The 21,012-nt window shown below is 58.3% G+C and overlaps 1 protein-coding gene across 1 annotated transcript; it reads left to right on the top strand.

The window, feature by feature from the left end:
• Positions 1 to 145: 145 nt before the first annotated feature.
• On the top strand, positions 146 to 20,924 carry PIK3R2 (phosphoinositide-3-kinase regulatory subunit 2). The gene is made up of 17 exons (XM_083880102.1): positions 146 to 238; positions 7,073 to 7,798; positions 11,814 to 11,906; positions 12,301 to 12,363; positions 13,361 to 13,492; positions 13,693 to 13,894; positions 14,176 to 14,261; positions 14,545 to 14,650; positions 14,747 to 14,845; positions 15,008 to 15,188; positions 15,373 to 15,498; positions 15,782 to 15,924; positions 16,127 to 16,303; positions 16,528 to 16,599; positions 16,822 to 16,992; positions 17,223 to 19,126; positions 19,160 to 20,924. Exons 2-16 carry the CDS (start codon positions 7,459 to 7,461, stop codon positions 17,413 to 17,415), a joined length of 2,184 nt encoding a protein of 727 aa, XP_083736228.1. The 5' UTR covers positions 146 to 238; positions 7,073 to 7,458; the 3' UTR covers positions 17,416 to 19,126; positions 19,160 to 20,924.
• Positions 20,925 to 21,012: the final 88 nt, after the last annotated feature.

The raw sequence follows: 21,012 nt of genomic DNA, 5'->3' as shown, positions 1-21,012 counted from the left end.
GGCGATCGGGCCCGGGGAGGGGCGGGGCCGGAGTCTTCGGGCAGCTCCGTCCTCTGTCGTCTGCTCTCGGTAATTTCCGGGATAGATTCGGGCAGTTCCGCTCCCTCTCGGCTGCTGTCGGCTGTTTCCGGGGCGGGTTCGGGCCGTTCCGGCGGCGGTCGGGCCTGTCCAAGGCTCCGCCGGGCCGGAGGCAGCAGCGGGCTGGAGGCGAGCGGCGGCGGATGGGGCCGGCGGAGAGGTGCGGCGGGGCCGGGAGCGGCGGGATCGGGATCGGGGTCGGGATGATCGGGGTCGGGGAGAGCGAGCCCGGATCGGACCCAGGCCCGGGGTGGGCGTCGGGACCCCCTCAGCGTGAGGCGCCGCGGGGCTTAGAGGGGAGCACCGGGGTGGGCCCTGGGCCAGGCTCTGTTCCTCATGGCACAGCCTCGAGGGTGTCCCCGGGCCCTTCGGGAGCTGCCGGCGGAGGGTGTCCCGCTGCCAGGGCAGTGCTATTGCCGTGTGGCTTCGCCGTGATGCCGGGGCTATGCCCCCGGTCCCCCCCCAGGGCTGTCCCTGTGTCCTCCCAGTGCCGGGGCTGTGCCCCCTGATCCCCCCCAGGGCTGTCCCTGTTCTCCCAGTGCCGGGGCTGTGCCCCCTGATCCCCCCCAGGGCTGTCCCTGTTCTCCCAGTGCCGGGGCTGTGCCCCCTGATCCCCCCCAGGGCTGTCCCTGTTCTCCCAGTGCCGGGGCTGTGTCCCCCGGTCCCCCCCAGAGCTGTCCCTGTGTCCTCCCAGTGCCGGGGCTGTGTCCCCCGATCCCCATCCAGCTGTCCCTGTTCTCCCAGTGCCGGGGCTGTGTCCCCCGATCCCTCCAGTGCCAACCCAGCAGTGCAATCACAGATTCCCCCCTGTGCCATTGTCCCCACAGCGGTGACAGTGCAGGAACCCCCTCAGCACGGTACAGTCTCCATTACCGAGAGTTCTGGGGACCCCCTGGAGCCAGAAAAGAGTGGGCTTTGGGGGCCAGCTCTGTTCCCCCTACCCGGGGCAGTTCGGCCCCAGCAGTTCCCAGGCCGGAGCTGGTGCCCCAGGGATGTGCCAAGTTCAGCCCAAGGGTGTCTTAACACAGCATCCCCCAAACCCTGGCTCTGGGATGAGCCCCCCACTGCTTCCCAGGGACGTTGGTCATTGCATTTCTTCTCTTCCTGTGGATGTTTCTCAGCCCCTTGAGGAGGAAGATTCCCATGGTCATGTACCTCCTAAACTGGGGGTCTGTGATGGGTGGGAGATAAAGCCAGGGGGCAAAACTATCGAAAAATGAGAGCTGTGAGGAGCTGGACTGGCCCCAGCGTTGCCTTTCAATGGAGCCGTGGCTGCCTCTCCTCCCATTAATGCGCGGCTTTGATTTCCCAAGCAGCTCTTGGAGCCGCTGGGGAACTGGCCCTGTGACTTTCTCTGTGAGAGCAGAGAATGGAGACAGCTGAGTAAATATAGCCTAAATCACTGCTTTCCTGGCCATTCCCCCACCCTCCCCTGACATGCCAAGGGCTGCTGTGTCCCCGAGGCTGGACTGGGCTCTGCTCTAGCCTTCCATGGTGTGGGAAAGTCCAAAGCCATGGTTTGGTTTCTTTGGTGACTCTCTTTGACGTGGGCAGCTCGTGCTTCCATCTGCCCGCGTGGTTTGTGGCACGGACTCGTTCCTCCTAAAGCCAATCTCTGCCCCAAAACCCCACATTCCCAACTCCCTGGAACAGGGTTTTAGGCACGCAGGAAAATCCTCTCTGCCTGCAGTTGGGTCTTGCCTGGACAAAAGCACTGGGTTGGAAGGGAGAGCGCGGCTCAGCTGGAATGTGGCGAGGAGCAGAGAGGTTTGCGGAGCCAGTTTGGAGCCGTGTCAGGGCTCTGAGTGCCGGGGTGTGTTTACAATGAAAAAGAGTATTTATAATATCGAGGGCTCTTTTAATTCCTCTGGGAATCTCTGAAGCCGCAGCTTGGAGCTAAAGTAGCTGGGTAATGGAAGATGAAAAGCAGACAGAGGAAGGGATGGTGGATTTCTCAAGTTGGAAGGTCTTGGCTCTCTCACCAATACCCAAATCAAGCTGATCTATTAACTTGGGTGCTTCTTACCTTGTTGGTTGTTTCATGTGATTGCTGAGCTGTACAGAGCTGCTAATAAATCATATAAATTCAAAATACCCTGGGGAATGTGATTTTAAGCAGATAAGTTAGCAAGAGCAGTTGGATTTTTTTTTCACGTACTCAGTTTTTTTTTAGAACTGTAATTTTTTTGCCAAAATACAGCTCCTGGGTTTCTATATCCCTAAAGCCAACTCCATGAATGCTCCTAAAATGGAATTAGTGTGTTCTTGCTGCGTGGGGGATGGTGTAAAAGCAGCCTGGAGTGAGGTGATGGGGCTGGTGTTGGGAACTGGGTCCTTCTCTCCCCACTGCCAGCAAATAAAAGCCTCTGGCCAAGAAAAAAAGCTCTTGTAGGCAGGAGGAGAAAATTTGTGAGGTCGTTTAGAAAGAGCAAGTTCAGCTGGAGCAAGGAAGTTCAGTGTCAGGAGAAACCTCTGGACAGTATGAGAAGCCTTGGAGTAGGTGTACAAACTGCCTGAGGTGGTCTCATGCTGTCCAGCCTTTGAGCAAGAGGTCCCTGGGACCTCCAGAGGTCTCCCAAAAGTGAGGAAGGTGTTGGTAATTTTTTTATTTTTTCATTCAGCTCCTCATGTCCCTGCTAAATCATGGCATTGACCTTTTCAGTGAAATATTTCAGATATTCCTTCACTTCCTCGGGCTTTGGTGAATAAAGCAAAATATTTAATGAAACTCAGGCATGGGCAGTAAATGCTCTGTGTCCCTGGCAAAGAGTGGCTTGTGGTTGTGGGCAGGAGCTGCTGCTCCTGGGGATCTGTTGCTGGCTGGCTGGGAAGAATTTCTGGTGAAAAGAAGAGGTGAAAACGGTCTCGGCTGTCCCATGCCTGGCTGGGGCACGGCTCAGGCATAGCTCCCCTCCTCCCCTGCAGCTTTTCCCTGTTTGGAAGGAAATACCAGCTGGCTTGGCAGCGCCGTGGCCAGCCCGGGCTCCAGCTCTCCCTGCTCCGCTGGCTGCTTCCCCAGGGGCAGCTGCTGGAGTGTGTCCAGCTCCGCTTCCCGCCCGCTCCAGCTCCCCGCAGGCTCTCCCGGCTCCTTCCCCCACAGCTCCTCGTGGCACTGCTGCCTCTTCCACGGCCTCGCTCATGGCTCCAGCCTCGCGAGACGTTTTTCCAGTCATTGTTCCTGCTGGGGAGGCAGCGGGCCCGGGAAGCTGCCTGGGAGCACAGGGATTTGCTGTGCTGTTTGTCCTGGCTGTAAATCAGGGACTGCCAGGCTCTTGCCCTCTCTGCTTCTGCCACTCGGTGTTGTGGGGTGCTGGTGGGCACAGGGTGACCTGTGATGTGCTTGCCATTGCCAGCTTCAGGAGCTGAGGCCATCAGAGCTGTCCTGGCTGCGTGGGTCAGAAGGATGTGATGCAGAAGCAGATGTCACCATGGCAGGCAATTCCCTGTCCATTTTTATTCCCATCCATCATTGCATTGTTCTATTTTCTCTTTTAATTAAAGGAAAAGTTTGTTCTTTTTGTCTGTAACTTGCAGTTCAAACTCGATATGGTGTTTGTTTTGCTCGCTGAGCATCTGATATAACTTGGAGAGGTTGGAGCTGTGCAAACTGTTGTGAGCATATTCTTCTTTTAAATATTTTTATGCATTCTTTCCCCCTCTCTGGAAGGAAAGTAACTCAGTCTCGCTTCAAGTCAAGCCGCACTTTGAACTGCATTTGGAACTGGGTTAAAAAGCACAGGAACCACATTTAAAATGTTAAGATGCTTTTATTTATGTACTGGGCACAGAAAAAAAGACTTGTAATGTGTTTTTTGTTTCAAACCGATGTATTAAACAAAGAAAGTATTGACAGCAGTTAATGAATCGAGGGATTGTTTCTGGGCACTGAGATAGATTTACCAAAGGTATTTAGCTGTCTGATGCATGGGATTTTCAGAGCAGCCTAACTAAGCAAGTGTTCGCCAGCACAGACACATGAGGTTCCTCTCCCAGAGCCGAGCAAACCTGGAGCTGGGCCCAGCAGAAATCTTTTGGCAAGGTGCTGCCTCTCTCCTGCTCAGAGGTGTGCTTCCAGCCAACAGGCTTGTGCGTGTCCCAGCCTCTCGGCGCTGCCTTCCCTCCAAAGAGCTGTTCCAGACCTTTGGGAAGTTTGTGTTCCCAATCCCCAAAGACTCTGTCAGCTGCTCTCCAAGAGTGCAGAGCTTTCCTGCAGCTCAGCCAGGGAAGCCTCTGGCTGGGTCCGTGGCAGGACAGAGGACAACTGCTGCTCCTGGAGAGGACGGTGCCGGCATTAGCCATGAGGATTTGGGTCTTCTGAGGGGCTCCTCACTCATGTTCACGAGCCCACCTGGGCTGAGTGTGGGGAAAGCAGGTGAGGCTTCTCCAGGAGTAGCCTGGCTCTGAGTTATGGAATTTTTTGTGTGCCCAGTGACCCGCTGGGACGTGCAGAGTGCGGTGGCACAGAACTGTGCCTACATTCCCACCCCAGGGAAGAAGGTTGTGGAAGGAGTCGGTTGGAAGAAGCTGTGGGACCTGCTCTCTGGAGACACTCGGTGCTCCGGAGTCACTCTCCTCTTCCCACCCCTCCACTCAGATCTGCTTTTAAAAGCTACTGAACAAGTTTGCCAGGCCTGAGCGTTTTGTCCTTCCAGCCTCTTCAGCTGCACCAGCTTGTCGGAGACGCCTGGAGTCGAGGCTGGGATCCGCAGGTGGAAGCTGGGGGGTGCCTGCAGGGGAGCATCGACCCTGCTGGGGATGGGCTCTGCTGCCTCTGGGTGACTCTGGGGTCTGTCCTCTCTGCGAGGAGCCACTCTGAGGTCTGTCCTCCCTGGGAAGAGGGAGAGCTGCCAGTGCTGTGCCCGGCGGGCAGCGGCCACTCAGGCCCTTGGCATTCAGACAGTGCCCCCAGCACAGCGACTCTGCTCTAGGGAACACTGACAGGCAGCACTCAGAGGGGCAGCCAGTGAGCCTGCTCATAAATCTCTCTTTATGCTCTGGATTATGAAGTAATATTTTCCTGGCTGGGGTTGGTTGGACTGGGGAAATGTGGGCTCTGCTGCGAGTTCCCTGCAGCCACCATCCCAGCGTGGTGGGAGCTTTCACAGCGGCCATGCTGGGATGTGCTGCTTCCCCCATGAACATCAGAAACCTCTGTAGGGTCTCTCCATGAATTCTGCAGTCTGATGTTGCTCCTGGAGTTCAGGAGAAGCTCTCCAGCAAGCTGGATCAGGCTCAATCCTGTTCCCCACCCGCCTCTGGCCGCAAGTGCCTCACCTCCCCGCAGGCAGTGCCTGTTCATTCATGGCAAAGACAGCCCGGCTGGGACGCCTGCCCGAGCTCAGGCAGGCGGTGCGGGCTCTGGCTGCTGCACAGGTTTCCTGTGCCATGGCCTCTTTGTGCCTTTTGTCCTTGTCAAGGGAAGGAGCCCTGGTGCCGGGCTGGAGAGCCTGGCTGAGAGGTGGGGCTGGCTCCTCTCTTGGGACTCACCCCCATCTCAGACTTTGTGGCAGCACGTGCAGGTGTGGTGACACGTGCAGGGGTGATACCACGTGCAGGTGTGGTGACATGTACAGGGGTGATAGCTCGTGCAGGAGGAAAAGAGGGATTTATAGCTGATATGAACTGTGAGGTGTTGCTGGGCCGGAAGGATTCTTTTGAAATCCTGCAGATCACCGCCGTTGGTGCCTCCTGTCACAGAGTCCAACCAGCAGTCGGAGCAGCCTTGGCTTTGTGCCACGCTTGGTTGTTCACTGACCCCTCTGGGAAGGGTGTCCTGGCTCCCTTTGCCTCCTTGCCTCCATCTGCCCAGGCTCCCACAGCCCTGAGAAGCACCTTCCTGCTCATTAATAGTTTTCAGATGAGACTCAAGAGTTTGAGCTGGGTTTGGTGGTTTCTGGGCCAAAGCAGCTCAAGCCTTTAACAGGACTGCAGCGTTTGAGCAGGCCCAGGGTGTCCCTGGGAAGGCTGGGCTCCGGCTGCCCCAGTGCCTTGTAGGTCCAGCCCTCGGCCTCGTGCCATTTCTGCGGGAACCAGAACTCTGGGATTTGCCTGAGGGAGGTGGAAAACTGGCCTGTGCGGCCAGGAGGGGATGGGAAAAGAGGACGTGCCTGGCTGGTGGGAATGTCCCAGCTCGTACATCTCTTCAGCAACATGTTATAACCCAGGTTTATTCTTTTTGGTGGATTTCTGGGCAGGGCAGGCAGTATATTCAATTTCTCTCTGAATAGCTGAAAGGCAGTTAGGAGCTCTAAGTAGACTTGAAGGCTTCTAAAGATTATTTTAACTCCTTTTGCCTCCATCTCTGCGAAAAGAACCTGTGCCTGCACTTGAGGCTGCTGCTGCTGCTGCTGCTGCTTTTGAAAAGTTCAAAAATTGACTTTTTGCTCAGAGCAAAGCTTTGAAGTGCTGCTCTGTGGGAATGGCAGCACATCTCGAAAGCCTTTTGCTGAAAGCGTGGTTAACCTACATTTGTGGGCAGCTCCCTTCAGAAGATGCCTTTGTGGGGGATTGCATGGCAAGATGTAAAGGTGAACTGTGAAATTTAATCGATTTAACAAGGGAAGGTTAAATCTGTTTGTTCTGCTCCTATTCAGGGCCTGCAGCTGGTTGGGTGCAGGGTCACCCTTTTCTGTATGCAGAAGTTATCCTGCATAAAGGCTGTTTTGTCCCACTTGTTGTCTCCTTGTTTGCATAAGTGCTGCGAGGAGGGTAAGCTGAAGAAGCAGGGGTGAACTTCTTTGAGATGCAGAGCTGGTGCCTGGCTGTAGCAGAGAGGAGGTAGCGTTCCTGCCCGCAGCCACTGGCTGCTCACTTGCTTTTGGGAGTGTAAATCAGGATTAGCATGCCCTGCTTGGATCCAGGGCTCAGCATCAGCTGCTAGGTAGGAGAGAAACAAGTCCTGCCTCTTTCAGGTGAACCCCTGGTTTGAATGTTGGCGTGTTGGGAGGGTGTGGAGTGCCTGGCTGTGCAGTGACAATTCTTCTTCTCTTTGCAGGCACTGGAAAGGGGAACGTAGCGTGCAACGCTATTCCAGGCTGGAAGCCTACTGTGCCTTTCCTCCCCAGACTCCAAGAGACTGGCTTTTTTGGTGAAACAGACCCTGATCTCGGGTTTCTTTGCTGCATGCCCGCTCAGCAGTGCTGGATTATGTTCGTCTCCTTCTCCCTTTGCTCCATAATTTGGCTGAATCGTGGTTTCAAGCTGAGGAAAAGGGGCTGCACCTAAAGCGCTCCGAGGCACCCAGACCAGGCTCCTGGGGTGCCGGTTCACACAGAGACAGTTCAGAGTGCTGATGGGGGAGAGCTGCCTCTGAGGGCCCTCCTCTCCCACCTGGAACGTGCGGCCTTTACCCTTCAGAGCCCTTCTCCCCTGGCAGAGAGGATGGGCAGCACCGACGGCTTCCAGTACCGTGCGCTCTACCCCTACCGCAAGGAGCGCGAGGAGGACATTGACCTGCTGCCCGGGGACATCCTGGTTGTCAGCAAGGGGGCCCTGCAAGCCTTGGGCTTCAAAGATGGAGATGAGCAGACCCCCAATCAGATCGGGTGGATCCTGGGCGTCAACGAGCGCACCAAGCAGAAGGGGGACTTTCCTGGCACCTACGTGGAGTACGTGGGGCCGGTGAAAATCGCCGTCCCTTCACACCGGCCCCGAGTGCAGAGACCCCTGCCCGCCACCCCGGGGGCCAGCGGTGGCCGGCTGCCCGAGGCTCTGGAGCAAGGTAAGCCCTGCTGGGTGCCCTGTTGCTCTGGGACACCTCCAGTCTCGCTGTGTGACAGATGAGAGTGTGTGAGTGGCTTTGTAGGACAGTGGTGAAACTCTCAGCTCGGCAGCACTGGGTTGCCCCACCGGCAGCAACGCAGTTAAGTTGCAACCAAAAGCTGGCCTCTCTCAGTCCTGGCCCAGAGAAAAGCACTTTGTTCCTCCAGCTTGTCAATCTGCTCAGCAGAGCTTCCTGGAGCAAGCCTTGTCCCCCTCTTACATCTCCAAGATCCTTCTCCCTCTCTGTTCTGCAACCAGCCAGGATCTCCATGGTCCCTCTCCCTGCTCCACTGAGTTTTGCCAGGCTCCCTCCCTTCAGGATAAGTCCTGACCTCTCCCAACCACCACCACCCCGCCTCTGCAGCGCCTGGGGCAGTGCTCCCTGCCAAGAGCTGCTCAACCCTGCTGAGAGACACAATTACTTGTCTCTGGGCAAGAGGAGAAAAGTCAGGGTCTAAAAGAGTGCTTCTGAGAACTGGAGCTAATTGCTTGTCTGCCTGGCAGCCAGCCCACCCCGCGGGTCACAGAGCCCTCGCTGGGGCCGGGCAGCCACCCTGGGGCTGGACATGGGCTGTCCTGCACCTGCAGCTGCCTCCCAGCCGCCCTGGCCTTGGCACAGACCTGGTCTGGGAGAGCCAATGTGCCTCAGCCCTGCCTGTGGAGCTGGGGCAGCTGCCTGCTCTTAGCATGTTTTTTTGGCTCCCAGGCACATAAAGCCTGTGGCCAGGGCTCAGCAGCCCCCAAGTTCCCCCCTTCTATTCTTCCTTTGTGAGACCCCCCCCCCACCTGCAGTGCTGAGTCTGGGTCTGGAGAAGACAAGAAAGATGTGGACCTGTTGGAGCGAGTCCAGGGGAGCCCACAGAAGTGCTCCAAGGGCTGGAGCCCCTCTGCTCTGGAGCCAGGCTGGGAGAGCTGGGGGTGTTCACCTGGAGAAGAGAAGGGTCTGGGAGATCTTATTGTGGCCTTCCGGTACTTAAAGGGAACTTATATAAAAGAAGGAAAGAGACTTCTTATACAGGCAGATAGTGATAGGACAAGGGGGAAGTTTTAAATTAAAAGAGGGAGAGATTTAGATTAGATGTTAGGAAGAAATTCCTGACTGTGAGGGTGGTGAAGCCCTGGCACAGGTTTCTCAGAGCAGCTGTGGCTGCCCCATCCCTGGAAGTGTTCCAGATAAAACTGGATGGGGCTTGGAGCAACCTGATCTAGTGGAGAATGTCCCTGCACAAGGCAGGGGGGTTTTAACTGGGTGATCTTTTAAGGCTCCTTCCAATCCAAACCATTCTGTGTTTCTCTGAGAGGTGACAGCCACACTTTGCCTTCCCATGCCTTGCACAAGACCTTGTGCTGGTGTACATGGGAGGATTGGGGTCAGCAGCAGGAGCTGGAGGGCGCCAGGGAACACTCCCAGCTGGCAGTGCTGCACCCTCCCCATCCCTCTCTGCCTGGGAGCCACGGCTACCCCAGCAGATGCTTCTGGCTGTGTGAAAACACCTCTGGGGTCTTACGAAACCGGGGTTGTGGGGCTGGTGTGGCTCCCTGCAGCTGCCTCCCTCACTCCTGCTCCCGGAGCCAGAGGGGTGGCCCCAGGAAACATCTCCGCAGGGTGGGAATGCGGCCGGGCCCTGTGTGAGTTTGGGTTGGCAGCCAGAGCCTGACCTGAGTCATCCTGCGCACAACCTGCCTTTCCAAGAAAGCTGCTCCTCTCAGGAGCTTGGGATGTGCTCTGTGCTGGATATGCTGGCCTGGCCTGCGTGCGGCCTGGTGCTCCCTCAGGGGCTGGATTTTTGTCCTCCTTGGCTCTCCCCTCCTCTCAAGGGGGCTTGCTGGAGGTGTGTCTGGGTGGTCAAAGCCACCAGTGGGGTCTCGGGATGTGGAACAAGATACGTGATAAAGCTCCTGAAACACAGAAAACACAAATTTGGAAGGAAACCAGAAGCCAGCCTCTCTGCATCCTGCCCAGAGATGGAGGGTGTGGTACTAGGGCACATGAGACCAGTGCCAGCCCTGTCCCTGTCCCCTGTGGGGGCATCCCCAGAGTCAGCCTCCACTCTGGGCACAGACAGGGCCTGTAAGGAGGCAGTTCAAACACCCAGAGCCATTTTTCACTCAGCCTGCAGGTTTGATCCCTGTATTGGCCATTCACTTAAGAGCTAGACTTGAAGATCTTTATGGGTCCCTTCCAGCTCAGGATATTCTGTGATGCTTTATTTCTGTATTCTGCTGGGAAGACACATTTTTTTGCAATGGAAAAACTGTATTTGAGCCAAGCCTATCTTATTTCTTCATGGCGTGCACTTCAGGAGGTGCAGAACAGTCTCCTGGCAGCCCCACGAAGCTCCTTCCCTGTTTCCCAGGTCCTGCCCTGGCTGGCAGGGACCCCATCACCCCTCAGTGTCACTTGTGGAGCAGGGCCAGCACCACAGCTGTCCTGTGAGCAGGGCAGGCCTCGCGGAGCAGCGAGACCCAGCGTGTTCTGCCAGTGGATTTACGAGCTGCTGGTGTTTGCCTTCCGCAGAGAACACGAGCGGAAAATGCGGCTCGGGAATATTTCCGCAGCTGCCCGGGCCGTGCTGTGAGCAGCCTTGTTCGCGGCGGCCCAGCCCGGAGGCCCGGCAGGCTCAGGAGTTGCTGCTGGCTCCGGCTCTGTGCCTGACAAAAAAAGACAAGCTGCTGCCTGCTGAAGCAGCACATTCCCGGCCGGGCCACGTGGGCAGCGCCAGTATTTACTCTCCCTTCAGCCCTTCCCAAGGGTCAGGCTGGGAGCTGCCAGCCTGGAAAGTTGCCTGCAGCTTCCCCACACCGACCCACACCATGCTGGGCCCCTTCCCGTGCCCAGGAGCTCGCTCCAGTGAGGCATTATCCTCCTTTCCCAAGCAGTACAGGCCTCTTCAGAGCTGCTGGGTGCCTGACCCGTGTGCTTCCCTTCTCATGGCTGTTCTGTCTCCCCTCGAGGCCGTGGGTGCAGGAGGCTGAGCTGGGTGCGCAGTTCCAGCTTGCTGCGCCTTGTGGTGAGACCACACCAGGCGAGTTCGGGTCAGATCCATGACAACGGAGCTGTTTCGCAACGGGGAGCAGCCTCTTGGCTCTGCCTCTGCAGAGTGGAGTGTGCTGGGTGTCCTCACCCACTGCGGGCTCCCCAGGGTCTGCCAGGTGCTGTGGACCAGCCTGGAGGAACCTCCTGCTCTGGCTGGTGCTCCTTTGGAAGCAGGATGGAGCCTGGCACTGCTCATCCTTCGGCAAACCTCCTGCTGGCAGCTCCTCAGCCAGGCCTGCGTGCTCCTGCCCTGGCATGCACAGGGGAAGGAGTGCCTGGAGCCAGAACCTCAAGATTTTCTGGAAGTGGCAGTGAAATACCACCTGACATGGGGCTGCAGATCCCCCAGGAATGGGGGGACTCTGGCCCCGTGCCATGGGCTGTCTGTGCCCTGTAGCAGCTTGCACAGAGGCTGTGGGCTCACAGGGAGGGGGAGGCACAGGGCCGGTTTCCATGTTAAACGAGCAATCAAGGGCAGGAATTTGCTGACTTGGCGTTCTGTCTGAATCGCTGGGTTAATCACAGCTCACCACGGAGCAGAGCGAGCTCCCTGGCCCTGCTCTGCTGCCAGCCCTGCACAGCCCCTATGCTGGGCAGGGACCCAGCCCTGAGCTCCAGGAGCCCTGGTAACCCCTGTGCTGCCTGCCCAGGGGGTGTGGGTCCCCAGGGGGATGGGCTCTGTCTCCAAGCCTCTGCACAGAGCAGTTGATATCTCCCTGTGCACACCCAGTCACGGCTGGAGCTCAGCAAGTGCTCTGCTGGCTCCTGGGCAGGTTTCTTGCATGCTCCATGCTGTGTTTGCCTGAGCCACAGCCTCAGAGCGGGGACCACAGCTTTCTTTACTCCTGTTGGGTGTTGCCTGGGTTGTGCCCTGGCCCAGCTCTGTGGCTGAGGGCTGAGCTGGTGCTGAGCCCTTCTTTCCCTCCCTCTGCCCCAGGGTCTCCTCTCCTGGACTTGCAGGAGCAGTTCAGCCCTCCTGAGATTGCTCCGCCGCTCCTGGTGAAGCTGGTGGAAGCTATTGAGAAGAAAGGTAAGGGGGCAATGCTGAGCACCAGGGGTGCTGATACACCCCAAAACCCCACAATGAGAGCTGAGCTCTGTGGGACACACAGGACACAACTGCTCTCATGTTCCTCCCTGGGTTGAGCTGATGAGGCCCATGAGGGTGTTTGGTTTGAGCACCTACACACACAGGCTGGGTGCTGGGGTTTGGGAAGTGCTTCCAGCCTGGATCTGTGCCATGGTGGAGAAATGGGGCCACTGAACTGGGTGTCCTGGGGGCCAAGGGGGTTTGCAGCAGCAGCCTCTGCAGGGGGTTGGCTTGGGCACCATCCAGGCCTGGTTTGCTGTGCCACAGGCTTTGCCCAGCTGGCACTGAAACAGTGCCTGTGCTGGAGCTGACAGCAGTGTCCCCCCTTCTGCAGGGTTGGACAGCGAGATGTTGTACAGGACATCTGGCTCCGAACTGAGGCAGGCGCTGAGAACCGGTAAGAACCAGCTCGGCGCGGTGGAGGCGAATCGGCTCAGATGGAGGAGATTAGTGGATGTGACAGCGCCAGCAGTAATGCAATCCAGGCCAGGCTGCCTGTCCCCGGCAGTTCCTGACTCCCAGCACGCTGCCTCTGGGGCTGGGCTGTCCCTATCCCAGCACAGCCTTGTCCTGCATGGAAGGGATGGGACAGGGGGGGACTCCTGGCACCATCCGTGGGGGGCAACAAAGGGATGTGGTGCTGGCTCAGAGACTCATAGCAAACAAGTGCTTGTCCCTGTGCTTGTCCCCCACTGTCTTTGGGGTGCTCTGCTGATGGGCTGCTGGAGGCTTCTGTGGCTCTGTCACGCCACTAATAAGCAGGGGAGGATCTTTCAGCTCGGTTTGGTGGGTGGAGCTGTGGCTCCGCGGTGCCGGCAGCCCGTGTCTCTGCTGGGGAGCCCTGGGAGCCGTCTGCCTCTCAGCTGGGCTGGGGCCTCATCCGGCACCACGCTGGCGAGTCCCCTCCCGCAGACCTTCCTGAAACCCCAACCACGCGGTGCTGTCAGCCCAGGCTGTGCTCTCAGGACAGGCTTTATGTGCTTCCCAACATCCCGTATTCAAGGGAGGTGTTTTCCCACTTGGGTTCAGTATGTGGCTGCTCAGTCTGCACTCAGCTCTTGCTGGTTGTGAGAAGCAAAACTCTCACCGAAGCTATGCCTGCCAGAATTCCTGTGTTGGGGCTCAGGGCAAAGGCTGTGGGTACCCAGAATGGCCTCTGCCCTATCCCAAGGGGAACTGCTGGGATTCCCAGAGCCAGCTTATTTCTGGGGTGCACATCCTCTGTCACATGGGCTGCCTGAAGGCTGCCTGAGCTCCCTCGTGGTGCTCATGAGCTCTCATGATAGCTGTCTGTTGTGTGATGGTTTCTGGGAGGGCTGTTGGCAGCACCAGAGCTGTGAGCTGAGTGCCCGGTCCTGTATCCACCCTCCCATGGGAAATCTCTGCCCTGACAGATTGGACCTTGGGTGACCTGGAGCCCCTGGACGTGCACTCCCTGGGCGAGGCACTGCGAGGTTACCTGCAGGACCTGCCCTCCCCCGTGGTGCCAGTGTCAGTGCATGGAGATATCCTTCGCATCCTGCAGGGTAAGGGCCTCCCCTGGCTGCCTTGAGAATGGGCAGCTGAGTGGGCTGGACACATCTGGGCTATTAAAATAAGCCCTGTCCCTATGGGGCCTGGCACATGGCCCCACTGCTGACAGCGCTCCTGAGCTGTGACGCAGCCGGAGTGTGGAGAGTGGTGCCAGCTGTCCCAGCTCTTCCCTTGTGTCTTGTTCTCTCCCCAGAGATCCCCCAGCCAGAGAATTGCCGGAAGCAGCTGCTGCTGGCCCTGGAGTCGCCTGCGGTCCCGCTCCAGAACACGCTCACCCTGCAGTTCCTGCTCCGGCATCTGGGGAAGGTATCGCAGCAGGCCGAGAGCAACAGCCTCCACCCTCGGGCCCTGGGAGAGATCTTCGGCCCCCTTCTGCTCCGGCTGCCTGGCGCCAGGTACGTGAGGCTTTTGGTCCCAGCAGCGTTCCCAGCTCTGGCCACTGTGCCTGCCAGGACAAGGAGTCCAGCCTGGAACAACAGGGCTGCCCACAGCCCCTCCTGGGCTGCACGTGGGATTAAACTGCTGGCAGCACACAGAGGTGGGATTCAGAACTGGGACAGAACCCTTGGTGCCCTGTCAGCCTGGGGATGAACTAGCTGATGCCAGGGGACATGGGAGTAGGGCCATGTTTTACCCCACAACTGCTGTTCTTAACTTGCTTCTTCTCTCTGTGCAGCCCGGAGCTGAGCCCTGACTTCTCTGTGCTGTTTCTGGAGACACTTTTGCAGACAAAGGAGCTGGAGCCAGAACAGCTGCCTCCAGGTACTGAGATAGCCCTTCCTTGGGGCCTGAGGCACTGACTGGCTTTTATGGGTGTGGACCGTCTGCCCCCATGATTGGGTTGCCGAGGGTGTTTTGATAGCCCAGCTGTGCCTGGAGGCCAGCTCAAGGTGTTCAGCTGCTGTAGACGTGCCTGGAGCAGCTCCAGGAAACATGGTGGCCAAGAGGCCAGTCACTGGAGGGAGGGGGACTCAGCACTTCAAGGGATTGCCAGTGGGGATCTGGCATTTGGGCTCACCCTGTTTCATCCCTCCTCTTCTCCCAGCCCTGCCTCCCAAACCGCCGAAGCCAAAGCCTAGCGCAGCCAGCCTGGCCAACGGGAACAACGCGCCCCTGCAGGACGCCGAGTGGTACTGGGGGGACATTTCTCGGTAAGGAGCTGACTGACAGCTCACACCTGGGGTGGCTTGTCCATCAGGTGAGCCTTGGGGCCCCCTCCCAGGCCGTGACAATCCTGTTCCTTGCAGGGAGGAGGTGAATGAGAAGCTCCGGGACACACCAGATGGGACCTTCTTGGTGCGTGATGCCTCCAGCAAGATCCAGGGGGAATACACACTCACACTCAGGTAGGCCTTTGGGATCCTCTGGGAGCTGGGATCCCCTGGGAGCCTCAGGGATGCAGCTCTTGGGATATGTCCCTGTGCTTCCAGCTGCAGGGATGCCAAGGTCTTGCTGGTGTAGGGTGCTGGGGTGGTGGTAAATGCCCTCTTCTCTCCCCTCCACTACAGGAAGGGAGGCAATAACAAGCTGATCAAGATCTTCCATCGGGAAGGCAAGTATGGGTTCTCGGAGCCCCTGACCTTCGGCTCGGTGGTGGAGCTCATCACCCACTACCGGCACGAGTCACTGGCCCAGTACAACGCCAAGCTGGACACCAGGCTGCTCTACCCCATCTCCAAGTACCAGCAGGTGAGGCCTGTGCTGCAGGGACATGGCTGGCAAGCACAGCCTGAGCCAGAGGCGTGTGTTCATCCATTCCTGCCCCTTTGGTAGATGACCATGTCCCATCCCTCTCCCTGTGTGCTGGAATGTTTTGTGGGGGTTTTATGGGACCAGCTGGAGCAGGTCCTGACTGAGGCTGTGCCTATGGCAGGACCAGGTGGTGAAGGAGGACAGTGTGGAAGCTGTGGGGGAGCAGCTGAAGGTTTATCACCAGCAGTACCAGGACAAGAGCTGGGAGTACGACCTGCTGTATGAGGAGTACACGCGCACGTCCCAGGTATGTGGGCAATGCCTTCCCCATGGGCTGCCTGAGAACCCCAAGGGCTGCTCTGTCACCCCCTGAGTGCTGGCAGCCGCCCTGCTGTGCACAGGGGAGACCAGAGATGGGGCACCTGTTGCCCCATTTGTCGGCTCATGGACTTGCAGGGACTCCCCAGAGGACGGGCTTTGAAGAGGGGGATATTTTGGCTGCAGCAAGGACAGAGCTGCTTTGGGGAAGTTGAAAGATGGGATGCAAATGTGCAGAAATATTCCTCAGCTTTTCCCTCCCTTCTCCCCAGGAGCTGCAGATGAAGAGGACGGCAATCGAGGCCTTCAATGAGACGATCAAGATCTTTGAGGAGCAGTGTCAGACACAGGAGAAGTGCAGCAAGGAGTACATTGAGCGCTTCCGGAGGGAGGGCAATGAGAAGGAGGTGCAACGGTGAGGATGGGGGTGGTGGTGGCCTGCCCTGCCTGGAGAAGGGCCCCAGGGGCTGGAAGGATCCTCCTGGCTCAGCACAGAGCCGAGGCACGCGGACTCCTTGTCTCTCCAGCAGCATGCTGTGGGCTGGAGCTGGCAGGCTGCCTCCTCCGCCTCCCCCACTCTGGCTCACAGCCTAAACCCCCCTCTCTCTCTCTCCCAGGATCCTCATGAACTCGGAGAAGCTCAAGTCCCGCATCACAGAGATCCATGACAGCAAGATGAAGCTGGAGCAGGACCTGAAGAAACAAGCCTCGGAGAACCGGGAGATCGACAAGCGCATGAACAGCCTCAAGCCAGACCTGATGCAGCTGCGCAAGCTGCGGGACCAGTACTTGGTGTACGTAGTGCCCCTGCAACCCCTGCGGCCCGGGAGCCACCCAGCTGCCTCCCCCAGGGCCCCGTGGCTCGTTGGACCGGCTCGCAGCCTGCTGTGAGCAGGAGCCGCTCCCGCAGCGCGGCCTCGGGGCTCGGCGGTCCCCGGCAGCGGTGGCTGCTGCCCTCTGGTGATGGCTGTGCCCGGGGCTCGCTGCAGCCGTGCTCAGCTCTGCCCTCCTTCCCCAGGTGGCTGACGCAGAAGGGTGCACGGCAGAAGAAGATCAACGAGTGGCTGGGCATCAAGAACGAGACAGAGGAGTGAGTGTCCTGCTTATGTGCTGTGGGATTTGGGGGATGTGGGAGCACAGGCTGTGCAGCTGGTTCTGCCTTTGCTGTGGCCCTGGGCAAATCCCAACTCCCTGCCTGGGGGCTGAGGATATCTTCCCTGCCAGATGGGTGATGGCAACTGGCAGTGTGGGGGGATGTACAGACCACACTCCCAAATTTAGGGAATCTGACCCTGCCTGTGCTCGATTGCAGTCAGTACTCCATGATGGATGATGAGGAGGAGCTGCCCCACCATGAGGAGCGGACGTGGTACGTGGGGAAGATCAACCGTGTGCAGGCAGAGGAGATGCTGTGTGGGAAACGGGATGGCACCTTCCTGATCCGTGAGAGCAGCCAGAAGGGGTGCTATGCCTGCTCCGTGGTGTGAGTATCCCTGTGCAGGTGGGGTGGGATGGGATGGCATGGGATGGGATGGGGCTGGCCCAGGTTGTGTTCCGGCATCGCTCCACCCTCCCCTTGCCAGATGCTGGAGGTGACAGTTCCCATCTGCCTTGGCTTCTGCCAGGGCCAGGTGTATCTTTAGGCTGGTTTGGTGGCCCTGTTTGTGCTCCCCTGTCCCAGTGCTGACCCAGGCTCCCGTGTCTCCCTGGCAGGGTGGATGGTGACACCAAGCACTGCGTGATCTACAAGACGGCGACGGGCTATGGGTTTGCTGAACCCTACAACCTCTACGCCTCCCTCAAGGACCTGGTCTTGCACTACAAGCACACATCCCTGGTGCAGCACAATGACTCCCTGAATGTCACGCTGGCTCACCCGGTCCTTTCCCAGCCACCAGCCAGATGAGCAGCCCATGCACAACACAACAGCTGCCTTCAGCTTCTCCCCAGGGCGCTGCTTTCTGGCTCTGGACTCTTGCACCCTGTATAGTTGAGTCTCTGTGATCCTGCTCCTTCAGAGCCTCTGAGATGTCTGTGACCGTTCCTGATGTCCCTCTTGGTCAGTAGCTGAAACCCGTGTTGGCTGATGGGACAGAAAGGCTGGGCTGTAGATTCGCAGTGGGCTCCAGCCTCTAGGAGGTGGGATCCAGCTGTGATTGAATTGCTGGGGGTGAGCACAGCCCCCTCCCCTTCCCTGATAAGCAGGTCAGATCCCCTTCTTGCTGGCAGGTCACCCCGCTATGCATCACTGTAGAGCTTTGGTTCCTGATTCCTCGGTGCTGTGACCGAGGGGTTCCCTGCTGGGACACCGGAGGAGGCAGAGGAGGAGCCTCCATTGAGTGTGTGCATCCTTCACTCTCACTTCCCTCGGTGGCCTCGCAGGCTGTGATGGTGTCTGGTACGAGGGGTGCTGCTCTTGCATGCAGAGACACATTTAAGAAGGATAAACCTCATCCTTCATGGGGCTCCCCGGCCGAGACCTTTGCTCCGTGCTGTGCCCCACCTCACCACCATTCCCTCTTGTCATAACCACCTCTGGAGCATTACTGCCTGGGCAGGGAGGATCTGCTTAGCCATGAATCCCCTGCCTTAGTTGTGCCAACGAAGCTGTGAAATCCGTGTTGGTACCCGTGTTTTTCCTGGCAGGATCTGTGGGATGCACAGCTCGTTGTTTCCGGCCGGTTTCGGTGACTCTGCACACGTAACCCATTGAAGTTGACTGTAGCTCTGTAAATATGGTTCTTTTTGTGACCGGCTGCTCCCCTGGTGCTGGTGTTTGCTGAGTCCCCAGTGCCACCTCCAGCGTGGGCAGCAGCTGCCAGGCTGCCACAGCCCCAGGCCCTGCAGCTGAAGCAGGAGAGGGCTGGAGTCCAACGCACACGACGAGCCCTACCTGGAATGAAGGACCTCTCTGCTGCAGGAGGACACATCTGCGGGGCCCAGGGCATGCTGAAATGTATCTGCATGATGGTGAACTATGTATGCAAAGCACTTACAATCGTGGGTACTGTATGGGGCCAGGGCAGGGCTGCCCACCACAGCCAGCTGCTGTGGGCAGGGTGCTGTGTCCGAGCTCAGAGGGCCCCAGGGCAGCCCAGGTGGGCCTGGAAGAGCTTTAAAAGCTGTGCTGAGAATTGAGGCCATGGTGGCATTTGCTTTCCTGGGTTATCTCAGCTGCCTGGCTGGAGGAGAGCATTCTTGGTCCTCTTGATTTGCCAGAGTGGCTCGTTCCCTCTCAGAGGTTCCTCCTTGGGACAGGCAGGTGGATGCCGTGGACTTTGGCACTTCTGTTTCCTGTTGCAGTTTGGGTTCTGATGGATCCATGGGGTGCCCTATGCTCATGCTGTGCCTGCATCCTGTCCTTGATGTGCCACCTGTGCTGGGGACTGCTCTGTCCCTTCCTCCCCGGCCAGCTCTGCTGCTTGCCTTGCTCTGGGCTGGTCCCCAGATCCTTCTGGAGCTGGGGCTGCTGGAGCAAACATCCCATTCCTGTTGCTTGTGGCAGTTCTCCTATGCTCAGTTGTACAGCCCCATTCCCTGCTCTGCATGTCCTCTCCAGGCCCTGGGCCCTGGTTTTTGGGTCTGTTTTGTCAGTGTTTGGTGCTCAGGTGAAGGCAGTGGGTCAGGGGAGCTGTGGGGGCACGGCCCAGGAGAGACTGTGGTTGGCTTCAAGGGATCACTTGGGAAAGGCTGCCAGGGATGATTAAAGGAATAGTTTGGAGTCAGGCACGTGAGAGATGAGGGCACGTGGGACTGAGGCTCAGTCCTCACAGCTCTATCCAAAGGCCTCCTGGGGCCTGTGGAGTTGCCAGGGGGCTGCACCAACACTCCAAAGCTTTGTTAGTGTTCCACACCTTTTCAGCCTGGGGACTCTGCTGGTCCTGTGCTTGTCTCTGCACTTCCAGCACATCCCCACATCACAGGACAGGCTGTAGGCAGATGGGATCCTCAGCCTCTCATCCCATGGGCTCCACGTTCCTCCACCACCACCCCTAAACATGAGCTTGAGGCCAGTCCTGCCTCGGGGGATTGCTCCCTGCTCATGTCAGGACCTGCTGAGCATCTGGAAGAGTCTCAGCTTGAAGCTGTCACCTGTCAACACCTCCTTGGTGCTCACCTGGCTCTGCTGCCCAGGGAATTTCCAGCTTCTCTTTATCCTGTGTTCTTGTCCTTTTGGCTGAATTTCTGTTGTTCTCCCAGTGCTGTCCCTTCCTGCTGTCCAGCCACAGCCCAAGGGGGTGTCCCAGTCCCCCCTCTGCACTTCCAGCACTGCCTTCCCTGCCCGCTGGCAGCCTGTCCTTGGCAGGGCACTGCTCACGTCCTGTGTACGACGAGGAGGAAGATGCCCTTCCCCAGGGCTGCCTTTCCCTGACGGTGCTTCACTTGGCTCCCCAAACAGCAGCTTTCCCCTGCTCTCCCTGGGGTGGAAGCCCAGCCTGGAGCTCCCCCAGCATCAGCTCGTTGTGATTTGTCCTTTGCTGCTTTGGCTCGTTCTGAACCCGGCCGTGTTTCAAGGCTGTGCTTTGCTGCTTGTGACCCCCATGTCCCCCAGCCGAGCCACACACCCTGTGGGTGCCACATGGCTGTTTCTGCCCCCCAGGGCACAGGTTGGGGATTGTCCCTCCGTGTCCTGCTCTTGGGGGGCTCCAGGCTCCCCCATGTAACCCCCGAGGTGCCAGCGGAGGCTTTGTGCTCGGAGAGGACGTGGCTGCTGCGTGAGGTTTTAGTTTCTAGGTATATGCAATAAGGAATAACCTGCCCCCCGAGCTGTCCGTTACCAGCAGTAGTGCTCTCTGCTCTTTCTGTTGATGTTTACTAATGTAAACCCAGTATTTGTTACTGTAAGAGGATTTTTTTTTTGTACGGTACTTCGAAAAAACCCACAAAAAACAACCAAAAAAACAACAAGAAAAAAAAAAAAAAAAAAAAAAAAAAAAAAAAAAAAAGGAAAGAAATAAACAGAGTTAATGAACCAGGCTGCTGGATTGCTGTGGGAGGTTGTGCGGGGGCAGGAGGGTGGTGGGGCTGTGCCCCAGTTCCTGGGCTGGGTGCAGGATGTGACCCATGGTGCCAGGATTGTGCTCCCTGGGATTGCAGGGCTCGGGCACGGCCGGAAACAGCGGCTACAAACGGGGGAACGACGAGGTTCCTCCTCACTCGGCCCCGCAGGTGAGCTCGGGATGCCTTGGGCTGTACCCCGTTCCCGCAGCCGGAGCTGCCCCGGCAGCCGCACCCGCTGGGGGCTGTGCTGGGACCAGCCCCGTCCCGCTGCTCGGGGAGCTCCACGCGGGGCTGCCCCAGGCTGGGTTTCACTCCCGGGGCTGTCAGAAGCCGGCAGGGCTGTGAGCAGAGCTGTGAGCAGAGCTGTGAGCCCGGGGGGACAGCGGGGACCCGGCGGCCCCACGTGGGGCGGCGGCGTCACGGGAGGCGGCGGCAGGAAGGGCCGGGAGGGCGCAGGGAGGCGGGCACAGCCGAGCTTTAAAAGTCCCCGCTGGGCCGGGCT

This window comes from Zosterops lateralis (genome assembly GCF_965231275.1).
Source record: "Zosterops lateralis genome assembly, chromosome: 29".
Taxonomy (NCBI): domain Eukaryota; kingdom Metazoa; phylum Chordata; class Aves; order Passeriformes; family Zosteropidae; genus Zosterops; species Zosterops lateralis.
This window is presented reverse-complemented; position numbering and strand designations above follow the sequence as displayed.